General features: G+C 44.0%; 1 protein-coding gene across 1 annotated transcript; it reads right to left on the reverse strand.

Annotated features, from left to right (window-relative positions):
* Positions 1 to 1,985: 1,985 nt before the first annotated feature.
* SOX11 (SRY-box transcription factor 11) lies at positions 1,986 to 9,680 on the reverse strand. Its single transcript, XM_074538129.1, has one exon. It carries the CDS (start codon positions 9,383 to 9,385, stop codon positions 8,174 to 8,176), a length of 1,212 nt encoding a protein of 403 aa, XP_074394230.1. The 5' UTR covers positions 9,386 to 9,680; the 3' UTR covers positions 1,986 to 8,173.
* Positions 9,681 to 15,114: the final 5,434 nt, after the last annotated feature.

Below are 15,114 nucleotides of genomic sequence, written 5' to 3' on the forward strand. Positions count from 1 at the left end.
ATTACATTATAGCCATTTAGAGTGGTCCATCCAGTAAGCAATTTTAATGAAAATCCATATACATATGTATGTGCCAGTGTTAAGTCTGCAACGATGCAAATGTGTGTAGGTAACTGTGTGGGTCTATGTTACCTACAGTCCATGTTTTCACACATTTCTTCTAGGGTTAAATCTAACATTCAAACTTGGGAATACTGTATTCAAACTGAAATATCAAGGGCTTCTTTTCTCCAAACATATGCTTCTATCCTTTCTTCCATAATAAACTGAGCCAACACCCAGGCTGCTCAATACCTCTACAGTGATAGTTTTAAGATGTGATGACTTGTGGTTACCAATCCAAAAACACTTCCAAACACTAGATATGGAAAATTCCCAATATGTCAAGCAGAAATTCCCTCTGGCATTAAGACCTGACATAGAACTGAAGCTTGACTTTTCAAAGCAGTAATAACTGCTCTCACTCAGGAGGAACCAAAGAGAAGACTTCAGCTAGACACATTTGAGACAGCATGGAGGTGACCTTAGTCTGTTCTAAAAGATTTCTAGTTTGTCTTTGGTTAACTGTGATAGGACTTGAATAAAAAACTCTATAGGAATTAAAACAAACAAACAACCTCCACCTCCCAACCCCCGAACAAAAAAAACCTCCAAAGTATCATGGAATACTCTCAGAGCATTGTTTCAATACCTTCCAAAATACCTTAAAATGCTTTTTGAAACTTCTTTGATATGTACAGAAAGAATAGTGGTATGGTGGCTGTATATAAAGATTTTATTTCATTGATTTACAATGATCAGCTTAAACTTCCTATGTTTACTATGACATGTCACATTCAAACCCTTATTTCACATCAGTTACACATCTCCATTCACACAAAAACATACTACTACAACAGACTCCTGAAATGATATAGATTGCTTTCAGTGTTCTTAATAGGTCTGATAAGTTAAACAGAAATTACTTGTCATCAAAGAATTGCTTTTTGAAGAAATGAGCTATTCAGCTAATTGTTGGGACAAGGAAGGAACAGGAAAATGGGAAGAGCTGTGCTCAAGAGTCATACAAAATTATCTGGAACTTTTTTATTTATTGAGTTGACTCTCCCCAGGTCTAATGGTTTCTTTCAGTTACAGCTGAAGTTGATTAGAATTTTTCTGTTATTTCCTAGGTATTAAGGGTAACCAACAACCTTCACTCCCTCCCCCTCCCCTGCCCAGTAGAAAGGAATTATCAGTTGATATTTTCAACCCTGTGTAGAAGCTTGCGAAAGTACAGACATTAAATACAATTGAGAGATGTGTCTTGTATATTTCCTGGGATATGGGCATATGTCTACTGGCAGGAGCTCTAGAAGGTTAATTTCTGCAATAGATGGCTTGTATCAATTACAAATTTTGAATTTGTAACAATATAACTCCATCATTTCTATAAAACAATATTTAATATACAACAAACTTTCACCACATAAACACATTTAAAACACCTTTTTATAGTTTCAAGAATTGATTACAGGTTTCTCATAAAAACATTTTCATAACTAGAATCTTAATACAGAATGATTTTTTCTATGCCAAAATACATTTAGATGGTAAATTGTTTGTAGAAAAAGATACAGAGAGAAATGGGATTTGCTGGCATGTAATCCATTTTATTTCATTCTTTCATGGTCAACTTTAAAGCAAAGTTAAAGATGTTTGTCATAAAATATTTTATTGTTTTAATCGAGAGTCTTAACCAGAAAATAAGAAGGAAGCTAACTGACTTATTCTGTGTTTCAGTGTCTCTCAGGCGTGCTCAGAACAGCACTTAGCACACACTACCTGGACCATAAATACCTGTCAAGGGTTTTTTTGAAAGATATAACATTGCCATTAACTTTGAGCTTTAGGCACCCATAGAATGAGGAGTGGATTAACTGTCATAGCTGAATTGCATTTACCAAATGCAACACCAGAAAAAGAAAAATCCACATAAAACCACATAGGAAGATTGATCACACATTTTTATTAGAGTCTTTTGAACAATTGCATTTTGTTGTTCCTTTATTTAAAAACTCTTGCAAAAAAAGACATTGGAGTGGACTGGTTTCAACCCTGAGCATTAACACTGCATATCAAGTACTGTAGTAAAGAAGCTGGTTAAGTTTGTAGCACTAGCACAAGTCACTGATATTAATCCTCTAGGTGATCAGGTTTTTACAAAAAAAATACATAGTTTTCAATAAATAATGCTTAATTTTACAACTTTGATACAGCAATGTCATACACTGTTTTGACACATACTAAACTCTGCATGCTATATAGTCTACTAGAAGACAAAACTTTGCCATGCATTTTCTTTTTCTAGTGCTAGAAAACACTTTGTCCTCCAGTGCATTGCCTCAAGCAGCCTTACCATCTTCTTTCTCTCACAGCAATAGGCCGTGCACTGGCATGCAAAAACCTCAAGAAAAGGTTTCCCCCCCACCATCACTCAGACTTCTAAACAAAAGTACTTTTCAGCTTTTCCCCCCAAGACCTGGAGTGGCTATGAAAACTAATTTCATGTGGCCTTGAAAAGTCTTTGAAATTACATATTTTAAAAGTGTCATGCTTGAAAAACTGCTCTAAAACATTCAATTTCCCCCACCTGTGGCCATCATGCAACATCATTGAAATGTTGTAACCATCAAAAGTCCCACACTGGAAAACAGGCCTCCATTTTAAAACAGCCCACCAAAAACCAAAAGGAAATAAGAAAAAAAGTATCACAGCATTTATGTAAAGACTCCAAAACGCCAACATATATACAAGAGCAAAACCAGATACAAATTGTAAATGAACTAACAATGGCATATAACTCTTCTCCCTGGCTTTGCCAGGAGCTGAGGCAAATTGGTTTTGGAGATAAGCAGGACGATGGAAACGAAAACAAATTGTGACAATGGGAGTTCCCGGATTAATCATTATTACTTGATCAAATTTCTTCAAGCAGTAAATCAATGTCTTGATTTTACTGGAAGTGTGAATTACCAAAATCTAAATCTTTACTCAATAATTCTAAATCAAGCCTGCCTCTGAACTTTCAATTCAAGTCTTAGAATTTTGGCACCCATGCACTTTTTCATCCCGCAAGATTGCACTTCACAGAAAATCCAGATGTAACTAACCACAAAAGAAGAAATTTGATTAATTAATAAGGATTGAAACCTCCATTCTCACACTTCCAGGTTGTTGTTCATCATTGAAAACCATTCACCCCTTCTTATCCATATTGCTTTAGGGGTTTCCTTGTATCTACAGAAGTCATACCTTTTAAATTGCTGTCAATCACAATTTTTTCTAAGAGTTTTTAAAATATTCCTATCTTTGCACTGGCATAAGTATTGGGTTTTCTAAGAGAATCTCACCCCAAAGAAGGTATTACTTTTATACATGAAATATTATGAACTTTTGCTTCCCTTTTTGTAAGTCATTCTACATTTTCTGCACATTTGTGCTTTATATTGAATATAAAAATAGGTCTTTAAAACTCTATTTACTTTAAACTCACTAAAAAACTACTTGCATGTGAAATTCTCTTACAAATTCACTGCATCCATGTAGAGAAGATAAAACTAATTAGGCAGTTAATTGGTATAGGTAGTGTGCAAAAAAATTTAAAAAAAAACAATCACAGCCTTGGATGTGAGTGAGGGGAAAGGAAATTAATCAAAGAAATACAACTGTATAGTAGGGGAAATGTAAGGCAACTCATTGTATTAAGTTTTTGTTGTTTATTTTTTCCTGGCCATTCTTACAAATGAAGGTTAGGAGGAGATAAGACACCTATCCTGCCAGCAGCCCTTGAGGCAAAAACTCCCATTAAGCTCAATGAGAATTTTTTCTTTTTTTTTTTAACCGGAGCAGGTTTAAGGCCTTATAGGCAACTATTGTGAGGATGTAAAACAGAATTCATGAACGGTTTTGATTATCAAACACCTAAAACTTATATGGCCCTGACTTTGACCCCACACCAGTTTTCCCCTGGTGTAACAACAGAGTTGCACTTTCCTCAAAAAGGCAGGAGTGAAGGATCATACTGCACGCATGCAAATCACATTCAATAGACTTGAAGTTTCATCTGAATGTCAGTGAATGCCTAAAGAGCATGTAGCACTTAAAGGACTCTTGGAATGAGCTTTTCTACCACATTTATAAAAGACTGCACTTAAAGAGAGAAAATGTTTCTTAATTGTGGTTATTTTTAAAGCAAGGGAAAAAAACAGAGTAAAAACATCAAAAGGTGGGGAAAAAGCTTGCAAAAAATGATCACCTTAAAGATAAAAAGAATCAGCATGTTTGATTAGGTTTTACATTGAGTTGACATCCTCAGTGTTAGTAAGGAAATTGTCTTTCGACATAGAAAAGCTCATTTTCCTCCCTCCTATCACTGAGTCCTATTACATGTAGAGTAGTATTGTACAGAGACAAATGCAAGGAATGTGGGGAAAAAGGCCACGGGAGACACCAGGCCTGCAACAGGACTGCTCTAGCACATCAACAAAGATTCCTATGTACACAGAAAACAAAAAAGGAAAGAGAAACAAAGGTATGAATACTATTAATGACAAAATAAAAAAAGAGTAGCTTAGCAGATGCTATTTTTCATGAGTAGAAGATTGTTTTTTACTCTCACTGAGACCAGTAGGAGCTTAGGCATTCAACAGCATCAGACTTCAGCCCTAACTATGCAGTGGCTTAAACAGAACACTACCTAGTTTTTCCATGTACAATATGCAATGATACACTCTAAAATAAAAATAACTGAAGTGTTTGGCCAAAAAAATTATTTCCCTGCACCATATACCTTCACTCAAAATATTCCTCTGATATAGTACAGTATAATTCCCATTTAGAAGAAAGAAAAGATACTTTTGAGTGGGTATTATATTATTTGACTAAAGTAGACCTGTTGCTCTTTTAAAATATGCCTGACTGCTCTTTAATTGGATCATTTAAATCAGCTATCCTTGAGTAATATTTTAAATGGCAATTTTAAAAACAGCTTCCAAAAATATATGCAAGTCAAAACTTTTGTAGGCTGAGACACAGACCTTATTACAATGCTAACTAAATGCAGCCTGTATTTGACCATAATCATTCATAACTCATTGAACATCTGTAAAGCACAAATGTTTAATGACACTGCCTATTATCACTTTAATAAACAAGGATGCATATCAGAAGAAAGGGTCTGCAAGAACAAGTCACCCTACTCTCATGATAGCTTGAAGAATTACTAAGAGAATTTTGGCTCAGTTTTAAGACTTAGAACCTGATCAACTTACTCCATCACCCTAGCCCAAAACAGGATTTTCGATAGCAGGATAGTGAATGGCTAGGCTAGAGCACTTCAGTGTAACTATTTTCTTTCAGTCTTTTGCCTTAGAAGAGATAAATGTCATTTGTTTTCAATTTGATTTCTAAGTTATTACATGGAGAACACACTAATCATTTGAGACCAAAAACTGAAAATTCAAGAAACTCTGTTTTATTGAGGACTATCCATTGCCAAGGATATCTTGTATATGGTAATTAAGTTTGTTTTAAAACACAGTTTCTCATAAAGAATTATCACAATGCAAGACATAAATTTGAGTTCCCAGATATGCTATATATCTTTTCTGATAGCAAAGATTTAGGCCAAACAACTTTTATTTAGAATCATGAGTGTTTTATTATTATTATTATTATTATTATTAGAAAGAGATCAGATTATATTAATCATTTTACTACCAGTTTAACTAACCTAAAGTAAGATATCTCACCACTTAAATGCCTAAGAGTTGTCTTTGATTAAACATAACATGCATGCAGGTTTTAATGTTATGTTTTATTATGCCTTACAAATGCGTATGCAGGATTTTCATTTCAGCAAGTCTGAAAGCCTGTAGCAGTGGTTGCCACCAAAATACCAGCACAGTGAATTGTCCCTGTAAACAGCTGGATCATTAATTAGCGGAGAAAAAAAAAAAAAAAAAAGTAGTAATAATTTACCAATGCCTATCAGATAAAAAAAGTAAACTTCTTGAGAAACAAACTTCCACCTCGTGAGTCTGCTTATTGCCATCAGCAGCTATTTCAGAGCGCACAACTGAAATCCGATGGCTGCTAAAGTCAAAAAAAAAAAAAAAAAAGCACACTGACAAAGTCTGCTTGCCTGCAGCCGCAGCTCGTAGCCCTTCCCCTGTCCCCCTGCCCTGCACTGCGTGCCCGGAGCGGCGGGCGGCTCTCCGGAGCGGCGGTGCCTCCCCGGCGGGCCGAGCGCCGCCCGGGCCGGAGGAGGAGATGCGGCACCGCTACCCTCAGCATCTCCACCTCCATGAGCCTGGCCAGGTTACTCATCGCGGACGGGAGAGGGGGAGGAAAAAGCGCAGCGGGGAGCGCCCGGAGCACGCAGAGCGGGGAGAGTCGCCTCGCCGGCAATGCCGAGGGCGGGCGGGCAGCCGGACCCCCGCGCCCCCCGCCCGGAGCCCCGTCCCGGAGCGGGGGAGGCGGCGGAGCGAAGGGCCCGGGGCCAGCCTGCCCCTGCCGCCGCCCCGAGCGGCACCGCGGAGGCAGCGAGCAAACCCCAGCCCCGCGGAGCGCAGCCCACGGTGGGAAAAAGGCGGCGAGAGGAGGAAAAAAAAAAAGGCAAAGAAGCAGTCCTGACTCTCCTCCCCCCTAGCTCTGACCATGCACTACAGCCTACAGCTACCGCTCCTCCGCGGGCCACGGTGACAACACGGCATCTCCAGCGCTCCTGCTACAGACACTAATTGCGATACGAGTTTCTATCAGTTCCAGCTGATTTATTAAAATTGTAAAGATACAGACTTTCAGCATTAAAAAAAAAAAAAACAGGCTATGATGTTGACAGTGCACAAGTCTGCTTTTGCCATCATTTGCTACAAAATATGCAGATGGTCTGTACTTTAGATTATATTGCACAACATGAGAAACTTTTTAAACTATGTGCCTTTTTTCTTTTTTTTTTTTTGCTAAAATCGAGAATCCAGTTTCATACCTTCCATCTGGGGCCCCATCCACATATCACAGCGTATGAGATACATAAAATCCTACTATAGTACAGTACATATACAATCTTTTAAACTAAGATAACAGCTCTGAGGTCTATATCACCATTTTCAATAAATCTTTACCTACAAATATTGAACAAATCTGAACTATAGCTGTACAAAAAAAGTGTTTGTTTCTTTTTCTTTAAACCACAAGGCCTTTAGATGCAAGGATTATTTTTTAAAATTTTAATCCTTTTAAAACCAGGACGTAACGTACCAACAAACTTGCATGCTAAAAACAGAGAAAAACAAAGAAAATAAAAGGGAAGAAGTGCCTGAAAAGTCTTACTGAAAAAACACAGCAAGAATGTTCCCTTTTCACTGTACAAAAATACGCCTGAAAATATATTAATTTTTAAAAAAGACTGAGGTCTGTTATGTATCAAAAATGTTTCAATACCTTTTTGTACTGAGGTCTAGGCTGTCTGGTATTCAATCAAGGAGGTATAAGGGAACAAGTTACAAAAAAAAAAAGTTGGCAAGTAGAAATCACATTTGTAAAACCATAAACAATTTGATCTGAAAAGTAAACTCTGATCTTAAGTCAGTTCAGTTATTTGTAAGCGTTTGTACAGTCTGCATTTTTTCAAGCTCCCTGCAGCTTTGTTAAGAATCGGATGCATAGAAGACATCAGTTTTCTCCCTCCAAAAAAAGTTGCAATGGTCCCTTTCGGAAAAAAAAAAAAAAATCATAACAGTTCGTTAAGATCTCTCACGGGAAAAAAAATAAAAATCCACAAACCCCCTTGAGTAACAGTTGTGCTGCCAAAAGACTTCTTTGCAGACCATCTTCCAGACTTCAATCAGAGACCGACAAGCTTCAAACAGCGCCTTCTGTATCATTTTTCCCCCAGTCCCATTTACCTTTGCTGTTGTTGTTGTGATCACCAAACATAAAAAAATTAAAAAACACAAAAAAATTTAAAAAAAAATCACAACTCCCGGGCTCGGAACTAACTTCGAGATTTTTTTTTTCAAAGAAAACAAGACTTATTTTTTAATCATTATCATGATCATCATCATCATCGCCGGCGTCGCGCCGCTGCAGCTCCGCCGCTCTCGCCGTCCGCCCTGGCCGCCGCCCCCGCTCAGTACGTGAACACCAGGTCGGAGAAGTTCGCTTCCAGCCAGTCGCCCGCGATCATCTCGCTCAGCTCCGGGGTACAGTAGTCGGGGAACTCGAAGTGGGAGCCAAGGCTGCCCTCGCTGAAGGAGTCCAGGTCCTTGTCCACCAGCGAGAGAGAGAGGTTGCCGCCGGCGGCGCTCGCCCCCAGCTCGGCGGCGGCGTGGCCGTGCTGGGAGAAGTTGAGGCTGAGGTCGAAGAGCAGGTCGTCCGCCTCCTCGCTGCCGGCCGACGAGGTGGAGATGGACCGGGAGGAGGCCGGGGAGAGGCCGGGCGGCTGCTGCGGCGGCGGCGGGCCCTGCTTGGTGATGTTCTTGAAGCTGTAGTAGAGTCTGCTGCCGCCGCCCGCCGCCGCGGCGCCGCCCCGCACCTCCTCGTACAGGCTGGCCCCCTCGGTGGACTCCGCCGAGGAGCTCAAGGTGGGGCTGGCCGGCACTTTGGCCACGTTGTACCGCCGCAGCTGCTGCGGCCCCGGCTCCTCATCCTCGTCCTCCTCCTCCGCCTCCTGCTTGATCCGCAGCTGCAGCTCGTCCTCGTCGTCGTCCTCATCCTCCTCCTCGTCCATGAAGACGCACTTGACCGTCTTACTGCTCACTTTCAGGGTGCCGAAGACGTACTCGTCTCCCGCGTAGTCCCCGTGGTGGGCGGTTTTGGCTCCCGGCTTGGGCGGCGAGGAGCCGGAGGAGGATTTCAGCTTGCTGCACTTCTTGCTGGAGCTCTTGGCGCTCTTGCTGCCGCCGCTGCTGGCGGGCGCGTTTTTCTCGGGACTTTGGCTGGCGTTGGGCTTGGCCGACGGGTCCATTTTGGGCTTTTTCCTGGGACGGTACTTGTAGTCGGGGTAATCGGCCATGTGCTTGAGCCGCAGCCTCTCCGCCTCCCGGATGAAAGGGATCTTCTCGCTGTCCTTCAGCATTTTCCACCGCTTGCCCAGGCGCTTGGAGATCTCCGCGTTGTGCATGTCCGGGGACTGCTCCATGATTTTTCTCCGCTCGATCTTAGACCACACCATGAACGCGTTCATCGGTCTCTTTATGTGCCCCGACGCCGTTTTGCACCAGTCCGGGTCACTCTCGTCTAAAGCGACGGGGCTGCAAGCCATGAACTCGCCCTCTTCGGTGTCCATCGCTTCCCGGGGCAGGTTGCTCTCCGCCTCCGTACTCTCCGCCTGCTGCACCATGGTGGGCTCTCGCCGAGGCGCTGCTCCCCTCCGAGCCAACAAAGCCGCTCCGCCGCCGCCCCCTCCCACCGCCGCACCTTGCCCCTGCTGTGAGCAGCCGTGTGCGCGGCGCAGCGAGGCGGGGCCGGCCGGGCGCGGTGCCTGTGCCGCCCGCTCCGCTCCGCCGGCGCTGGGGCCGGCCCGGGCCGGGTCGGGCGCGGCTGGGCTGGAGCGCTGGGCGCGCGCTGTGCCCGTCCCCGGCCTCGCGCCGCCGCCCGCCTTGCGCGCGCTGCCCCTTCTGCGAAACTCCCGGCTCCGCGCCTCGCGCGTTATCAGCGCCTCATATGGGTGACATCACCGCCGCCACCGGCCAATGGGGCCGCTCTGCTCCGCCCGCCGCCACGCCCCCCCGGCCGGGCGCTGACACACCCCCGCGCGGGGAGGAGGCGCCGCCGCCGGCGCTCCCCGGCCCTCGGCGGAGCGGCTCCGGCCCGCCCCGGGGGTCGGCAGGGCCGCTGTGGGGGCTTCGCCCGCTGGCCCCCGCCGCCGGACGCGCAGCGTTGCGGGGCGGTGCGGGGAGGCAGCAGCGGCGGCAGCGGCTCCCTCGTGTCTCGCTGCCTCCGGAGGCCGCGGCGCCCCGCGTGGCTCGGGGCGGGCGGCAGGGGGCACTGGCGCTCCGCGGCTCCTGCGGCGGCAGCCCCGGAGCGGGAGCGGCCCCGCCGCGGGTGCGGGCGGATCGCATCGCGGCGGGCATGGCGCTCTCCGTACATGGCCCGCTTCCCCTCCTGCTCCCCTGAACCCCCGCAGGCGCCTCGGCCCTCCCGGGGCGTGTTTCGGTGTCTGGTCGGGAAAGAACGGGGCTGGGGGTAGAGCCTGGTGCGCTCCCGGCTCCCTGCGGATGCGGACGGTGCCTCGGTGGTCCCGGCCCGCCGGTCGGCGGTGACCGCGGTGGGGGAGGTCCCCTTGTCCCCGGGGAGGCGCGGGCTGTCCGCGGGAGGGACCTGAGAATCGTCGCACCCACCTGGAGGCACTTACCGCGTGTTGTAGGCAGAAGATAAAGGCACCTTCCCCAAAGTACAGGGTGAAAATATACAGAAAGCATCGAACAGTGATGGTTTTCTGTTTGTTTGTTTGTTTGTGTGCCTGTTTTCTCGGAAGCACCAAGTTATTCAGGACATCCGGATAATCCCATGTTTGATTTTATCACAGAATGTCTGAAATCCAAAGGTTGACAGTGTGCTACGCACCTGTGGTCATTTTAATTGCAAAAAGTATGCTGGAAATTAGTTCGCATACTGTTTTATGCACTCCTTTGCGCTTTTCCAGCTACCGTTTGCAGTTATTAGAAAAGGGAAAGTTTAATAAGTTTTGTGATGGTTGCTGTCTGTATACGGACACAATGGCAGTGGGAGGAATGAGCACAGCTTCTCTTCTGCCCGAGCACGTCCTATGAACTGGGGCTAATGGGGCAGTAGGTCCCCTGGTACATCATCCTCTAATTATCCCAGTGGTTCATTTTCCTCAGACTATGGCAAAATGACTGTGTTTGGATGATGTGACTCTGATATCATAGGGCTGCAGAGTGGCCAGAGCTGTTACAGGAACAAAACCAAAAAAGTGGAAACGTCTCACACTTCTTTTAGCTGTAGGGACAGGTTAGGGCTGCCAGGGCTCAGCTGCACTTGTCAGGAGTCAGGTGGAGCTTGAAGGATACATTTGAGGCAGATACATCGTGTTATGTCACCTTCCTTGCCCGACCCCAGCTGGGTGAACAGAACAGAGGGAAGGAAAAGGGCATTGCTGAAGAAGGTTCAGTTGCTTCATCGTGAAGGTGGATTTTGAAAAATAGTGCTGTGCCTCTCCATGACTGTGCCCAGCCGTGATTTCTGCTCTCAGGCTTTTGCCACCTCTCTCTCTCCCTCTGACTGCACTCCGTGGTACAATCTAGCTCCATAGTAATGTCTATCCTTTGGGACACGGGGGATAAAATGGAAAATTTGACTGGCAGGCCTCTCAACCTGACATAAAACATTAAAATTTAGAGAAACCACATGAGAAGAGGGTGCAGTACCTCTGGGAGGGAGTGCCCGAGTTCCTGTCGCAGCTGCCGTCAGCTGTGGTCTCTCCGGGCAGGGCTGCTGGCAGCGCAGGGCATTCCTTCCCAGAGGAATGAGTTTGGCACTTCCTGCCCCATCTGGGTGAGGATTCGCTCAGACTGGGCACGCTGTAGAGCCTTCTGGGTCAGCAGGATTCTGTAAAAATTGAGAAGGTGTTTCTTGTAAAGATGACGGGGACAGGAGTCCCCGGAGTGTGGAGGTGCCTGACTGCCTCGGGGGAAGGCAGCCTGGATACTGCTGGGACTTCACTAGGCTGACAGCAGAATACCAGTGTCTCACCTAACCCTATTTCTTAGTATTCCTCTCTAAGTACCAGCATTCAGATACCTGGTGAGAGATTCTGCAGTTTTACATGCATTTTAAATCCAGACAGAAATAATGGTGTAATTTTGTAAAAGGAAAAGTGTCAAAATGTTTGAATTTGTTGTTGGCATTTAGGGGAGATTTCATGATGTCATATAGTGGCATAAAATCCAAGCTGATGAAATGAAAATTTAATCTTTATTTCCTGTGAAGTGAATAAAATCAATTAATTTTCACTATTCTTTTTCAAATAATTTTAAAAAAGCCATAAACTATTTTGGAAAATTTTCACTCAATTGCAATGGAAGGCATATAATCAATATTGATAAGACTGGGGCTCAATATGCCAGGGTGACAGAATCTGACATTTAATACATTAAGATCAGGTGAGATCATTTTTAATAAAGCTTTGGTGTCATTTGAATCCACTGTCATTACACCAGACTTCTGGGATATTTCCACTCCTTCATGTGTGTCCCTGTGAAGATGTGTATTAATGCTATGGGCATCACATAATTTTCATAAATCAAATTTTTCTATTTTTGTGTTATATCTCATTTTCTGAGTGTCTTGGCAGCATTTCAGTTTTTCCTCAAAAGTGATCTGTTAAATATAAACAGCATTACTGTTTTCTCATGCTTATTCATGTTATGTTTTGGTTGGTTTTTGTTGTATTTTAAGGGTAGTGCTAGGAAGATAATGAAGCTGAAAACAGACTGAAAATAATAGCCACACTCTATAAAACAAAAAAAATCTCGAGGATTTTAGAAATCTGATTAAACATGTACATGAATAAGTAGATATTACTGCTAAAATGAAATAATTTTATGTTCTAAAAGCAGTCCAGTAATTGTGTGTGTGCATGTATATTCCTATTAGAGTGCAGCAGTTAAAGCTAACAGCCCACTACTCGTTCTTTTGAAATTCAAATGAATAATCATCTTCCCATTATCTAGGTCAATAGGAGGCTGGGCTACCCCAGAAAGTGGGGAAAAAACCAGGTAAAACAGGATCCACTAAAGAGCTTAATGCTTTTCTCCTTGGATGGAGTCTGTTTTTGTGGGTGTGCACCTACCCTGGGTTTCCCAGTACTGTGGCTGGGGAGGTGTGTTATTCTGGGTGACCTGAGGCATGTGAATGGCACTGGAAGCACTGAGGTGTCCTCGGCAGACAATGGTGAGGTGCCTGCAGAGACCTGAGGCAGCAGGAAACTCTTCATGCAGGAACACAGGTCCTTGCATGTGGCCCAGTGTGCCTCCATCTACCCCCATCGGTGCTTAGAAGGGCAAAGTGAGGTGGGGTTTTAAGAGACTGACCTTATGCAGTCCTTATAAGATTTTGACTACCAAACAGGAACTAAAAATGAGCAAAAAAAGTTTTGTTGTTCAAGAAACAGTGTTTTAGAAAAGTGGAGGATATTCCCTCTCCTTACAGTGCCTGTTCTCTGTGTTAAATTTGAGTAAACTGAAAGCCAAGATTTTTACTGTGCTAACTCTGGTGATAAACAGTACTATGAGTACAGTGTTCTTTTGGCTATTTATTTCTTGCTTGTTCTGAATTGTGCTGCAGATTTTTGCCTGGAGAGCCCAAAATGACTTTGCCTGGGGAACGTGTGGGAAAGCCGGAGTTACGCACCTTCTGCAAGGTGTGGGAAGTGGTTTCAGTCACAAGCTGTGGATTCAGAATGGAAGAAGAGAGAATTACAGTGTCAAGAGGGGTTTGTTTTAATAGAAAACATATGATGAATTCTGAATGGAGGGGTCACACCCAAGGTTAGTTCACAGACACATTTCCTAGAGATCTCCCCTGGAATAAACATAAATTCCTTGAGTCTTGCATTCATGAGGAAAAATATAAGCTGTGGTCTTACTTCATGCTAGCTAAACATGGTAAAATTGTGAAAAGGCACACAGGCTGTGCTTTTTAAGATTTGATAAATCTTCTCTGCCTTAGTGTTTTTATCTTAAGCTACTAATTCACATGGAAAAGCCAACTTCCTTGTCATTGCTAGGAAAATGGCATCCTCTCCTCTATTTTCAGCATGGTATCCATGTTCTTGGATTATGTAAGGCTGGTTCACAAAAAGTCTTTGTTTTGAAAATGAAAGTGCCCAGAGCTGACAGGTGTCCCAACCAAACTTCTGCTGAAGAGGTAAAGTTGATGCATTTAACTGAAAAAGAGTAGTCATTTGAGAGGATATACTAGTTTAACCATAATCTAGCAAAAATTATGTCCAGTTTGAAACTAAATGCAGACAAAGGTATCCAGATAGATTTCACCTTGATTTTGTTTGCAAAAAAATTTTATTTTGTCAAAAGTATGCGTATCAGATACCACCCTGGTGAGGACAGTCTGAGGGTGGTTTTCTGGCTTCTCAGCACAAAGTGTGGCATCTCCTCAGGCAGTGTGGTCCTCTGCTGCTGGAAGGGTCCTGCTGGAACCCAGAGAAGTTGGTAGTAGGAGCAGGAGCAGCTCCTCCTAACTCACCTCCTGCCAGAGCTTCATATTTCACTTACTCATCATCCAGTGCCCAGCTCTGGCCACCCAACAGAGCTGTGGCACAGGTACTGATTTTGAGCTGCCTGCTGCCTGTAGGTAGCCCCAGAAACATTGCTTACTGTTTGTTACACATGATCAGCAAAGACATCTAGAGACAAAGTGATTGTGTGCATGGGTTGGAATAATCCAGGACTTAAAACTGCAGCAGAAAGCAGCCCTATTCTTGCAGCTCTGTGGTGAGTCCAGGTCTGGCATCCTGGAATATGTTGTTGCTCCAACACCCTCCCCTAAGGCATTGTTGGATGACAGTGCTGTCTCACTGGGACAATATGGACAGGCCATTTCCTCTCAGCCCGGCATACTGATCTTACACAACAAGGTGTTTTAAGAAACCAAGATACATCACTTACTGATTTTTTGTAATATCTTAATTGGAAAGTGCATCTTAATTTAAAAAATCCAAATATCTTATTGGAGCAACATGTACATTCAAAACCATTTCATGCTCTAAGAAACAGCATAAAAATAGCATTGGGATGTTCCATGTACATTGCACCCCTCTCAGATTTTTGTTTTCAAGGCAAATATTTTTCTTATTGGTTGTGAGATTAAAACCTGGCTCTTCCATCCCACAGATCATTGTGGTACTGGTAGTTTTGTTTGGAGATAATTTCCTCAGCCACTTGTGTGTAACCCTATTGATTTGAACGTCTGCCCCAAGCAACACCTGTGCACATTCAGGGATGGCACTGGGATTGCACAGATGCCATGGAGGGCATATTCTGGCATATAGGACATTTATTACTGGTGGTGATGCATGAGATGGAAGGG

This window comes from Zonotrichia albicollis, chromosome 3 (genome assembly GCF_047830755.1).
Source record: "Zonotrichia albicollis isolate bZonAlb1 chromosome 3, bZonAlb1.hap1, whole genome shotgun sequence".
Classification (NCBI taxonomy): Eukaryota; Metazoa; Chordata; class Aves; order Passeriformes; family Passerellidae; genus Zonotrichia; species Zonotrichia albicollis.

Excerpts from the sequence above, each read along its gene's own strand:
- SOX11 (XM_074538129.1), bottom strand. The coding sequence starts at position 9,385 with ATGGTGCAGCAGGCGGAGAGTACGGAGGCGGAGAGCAACCTGCCCCGG.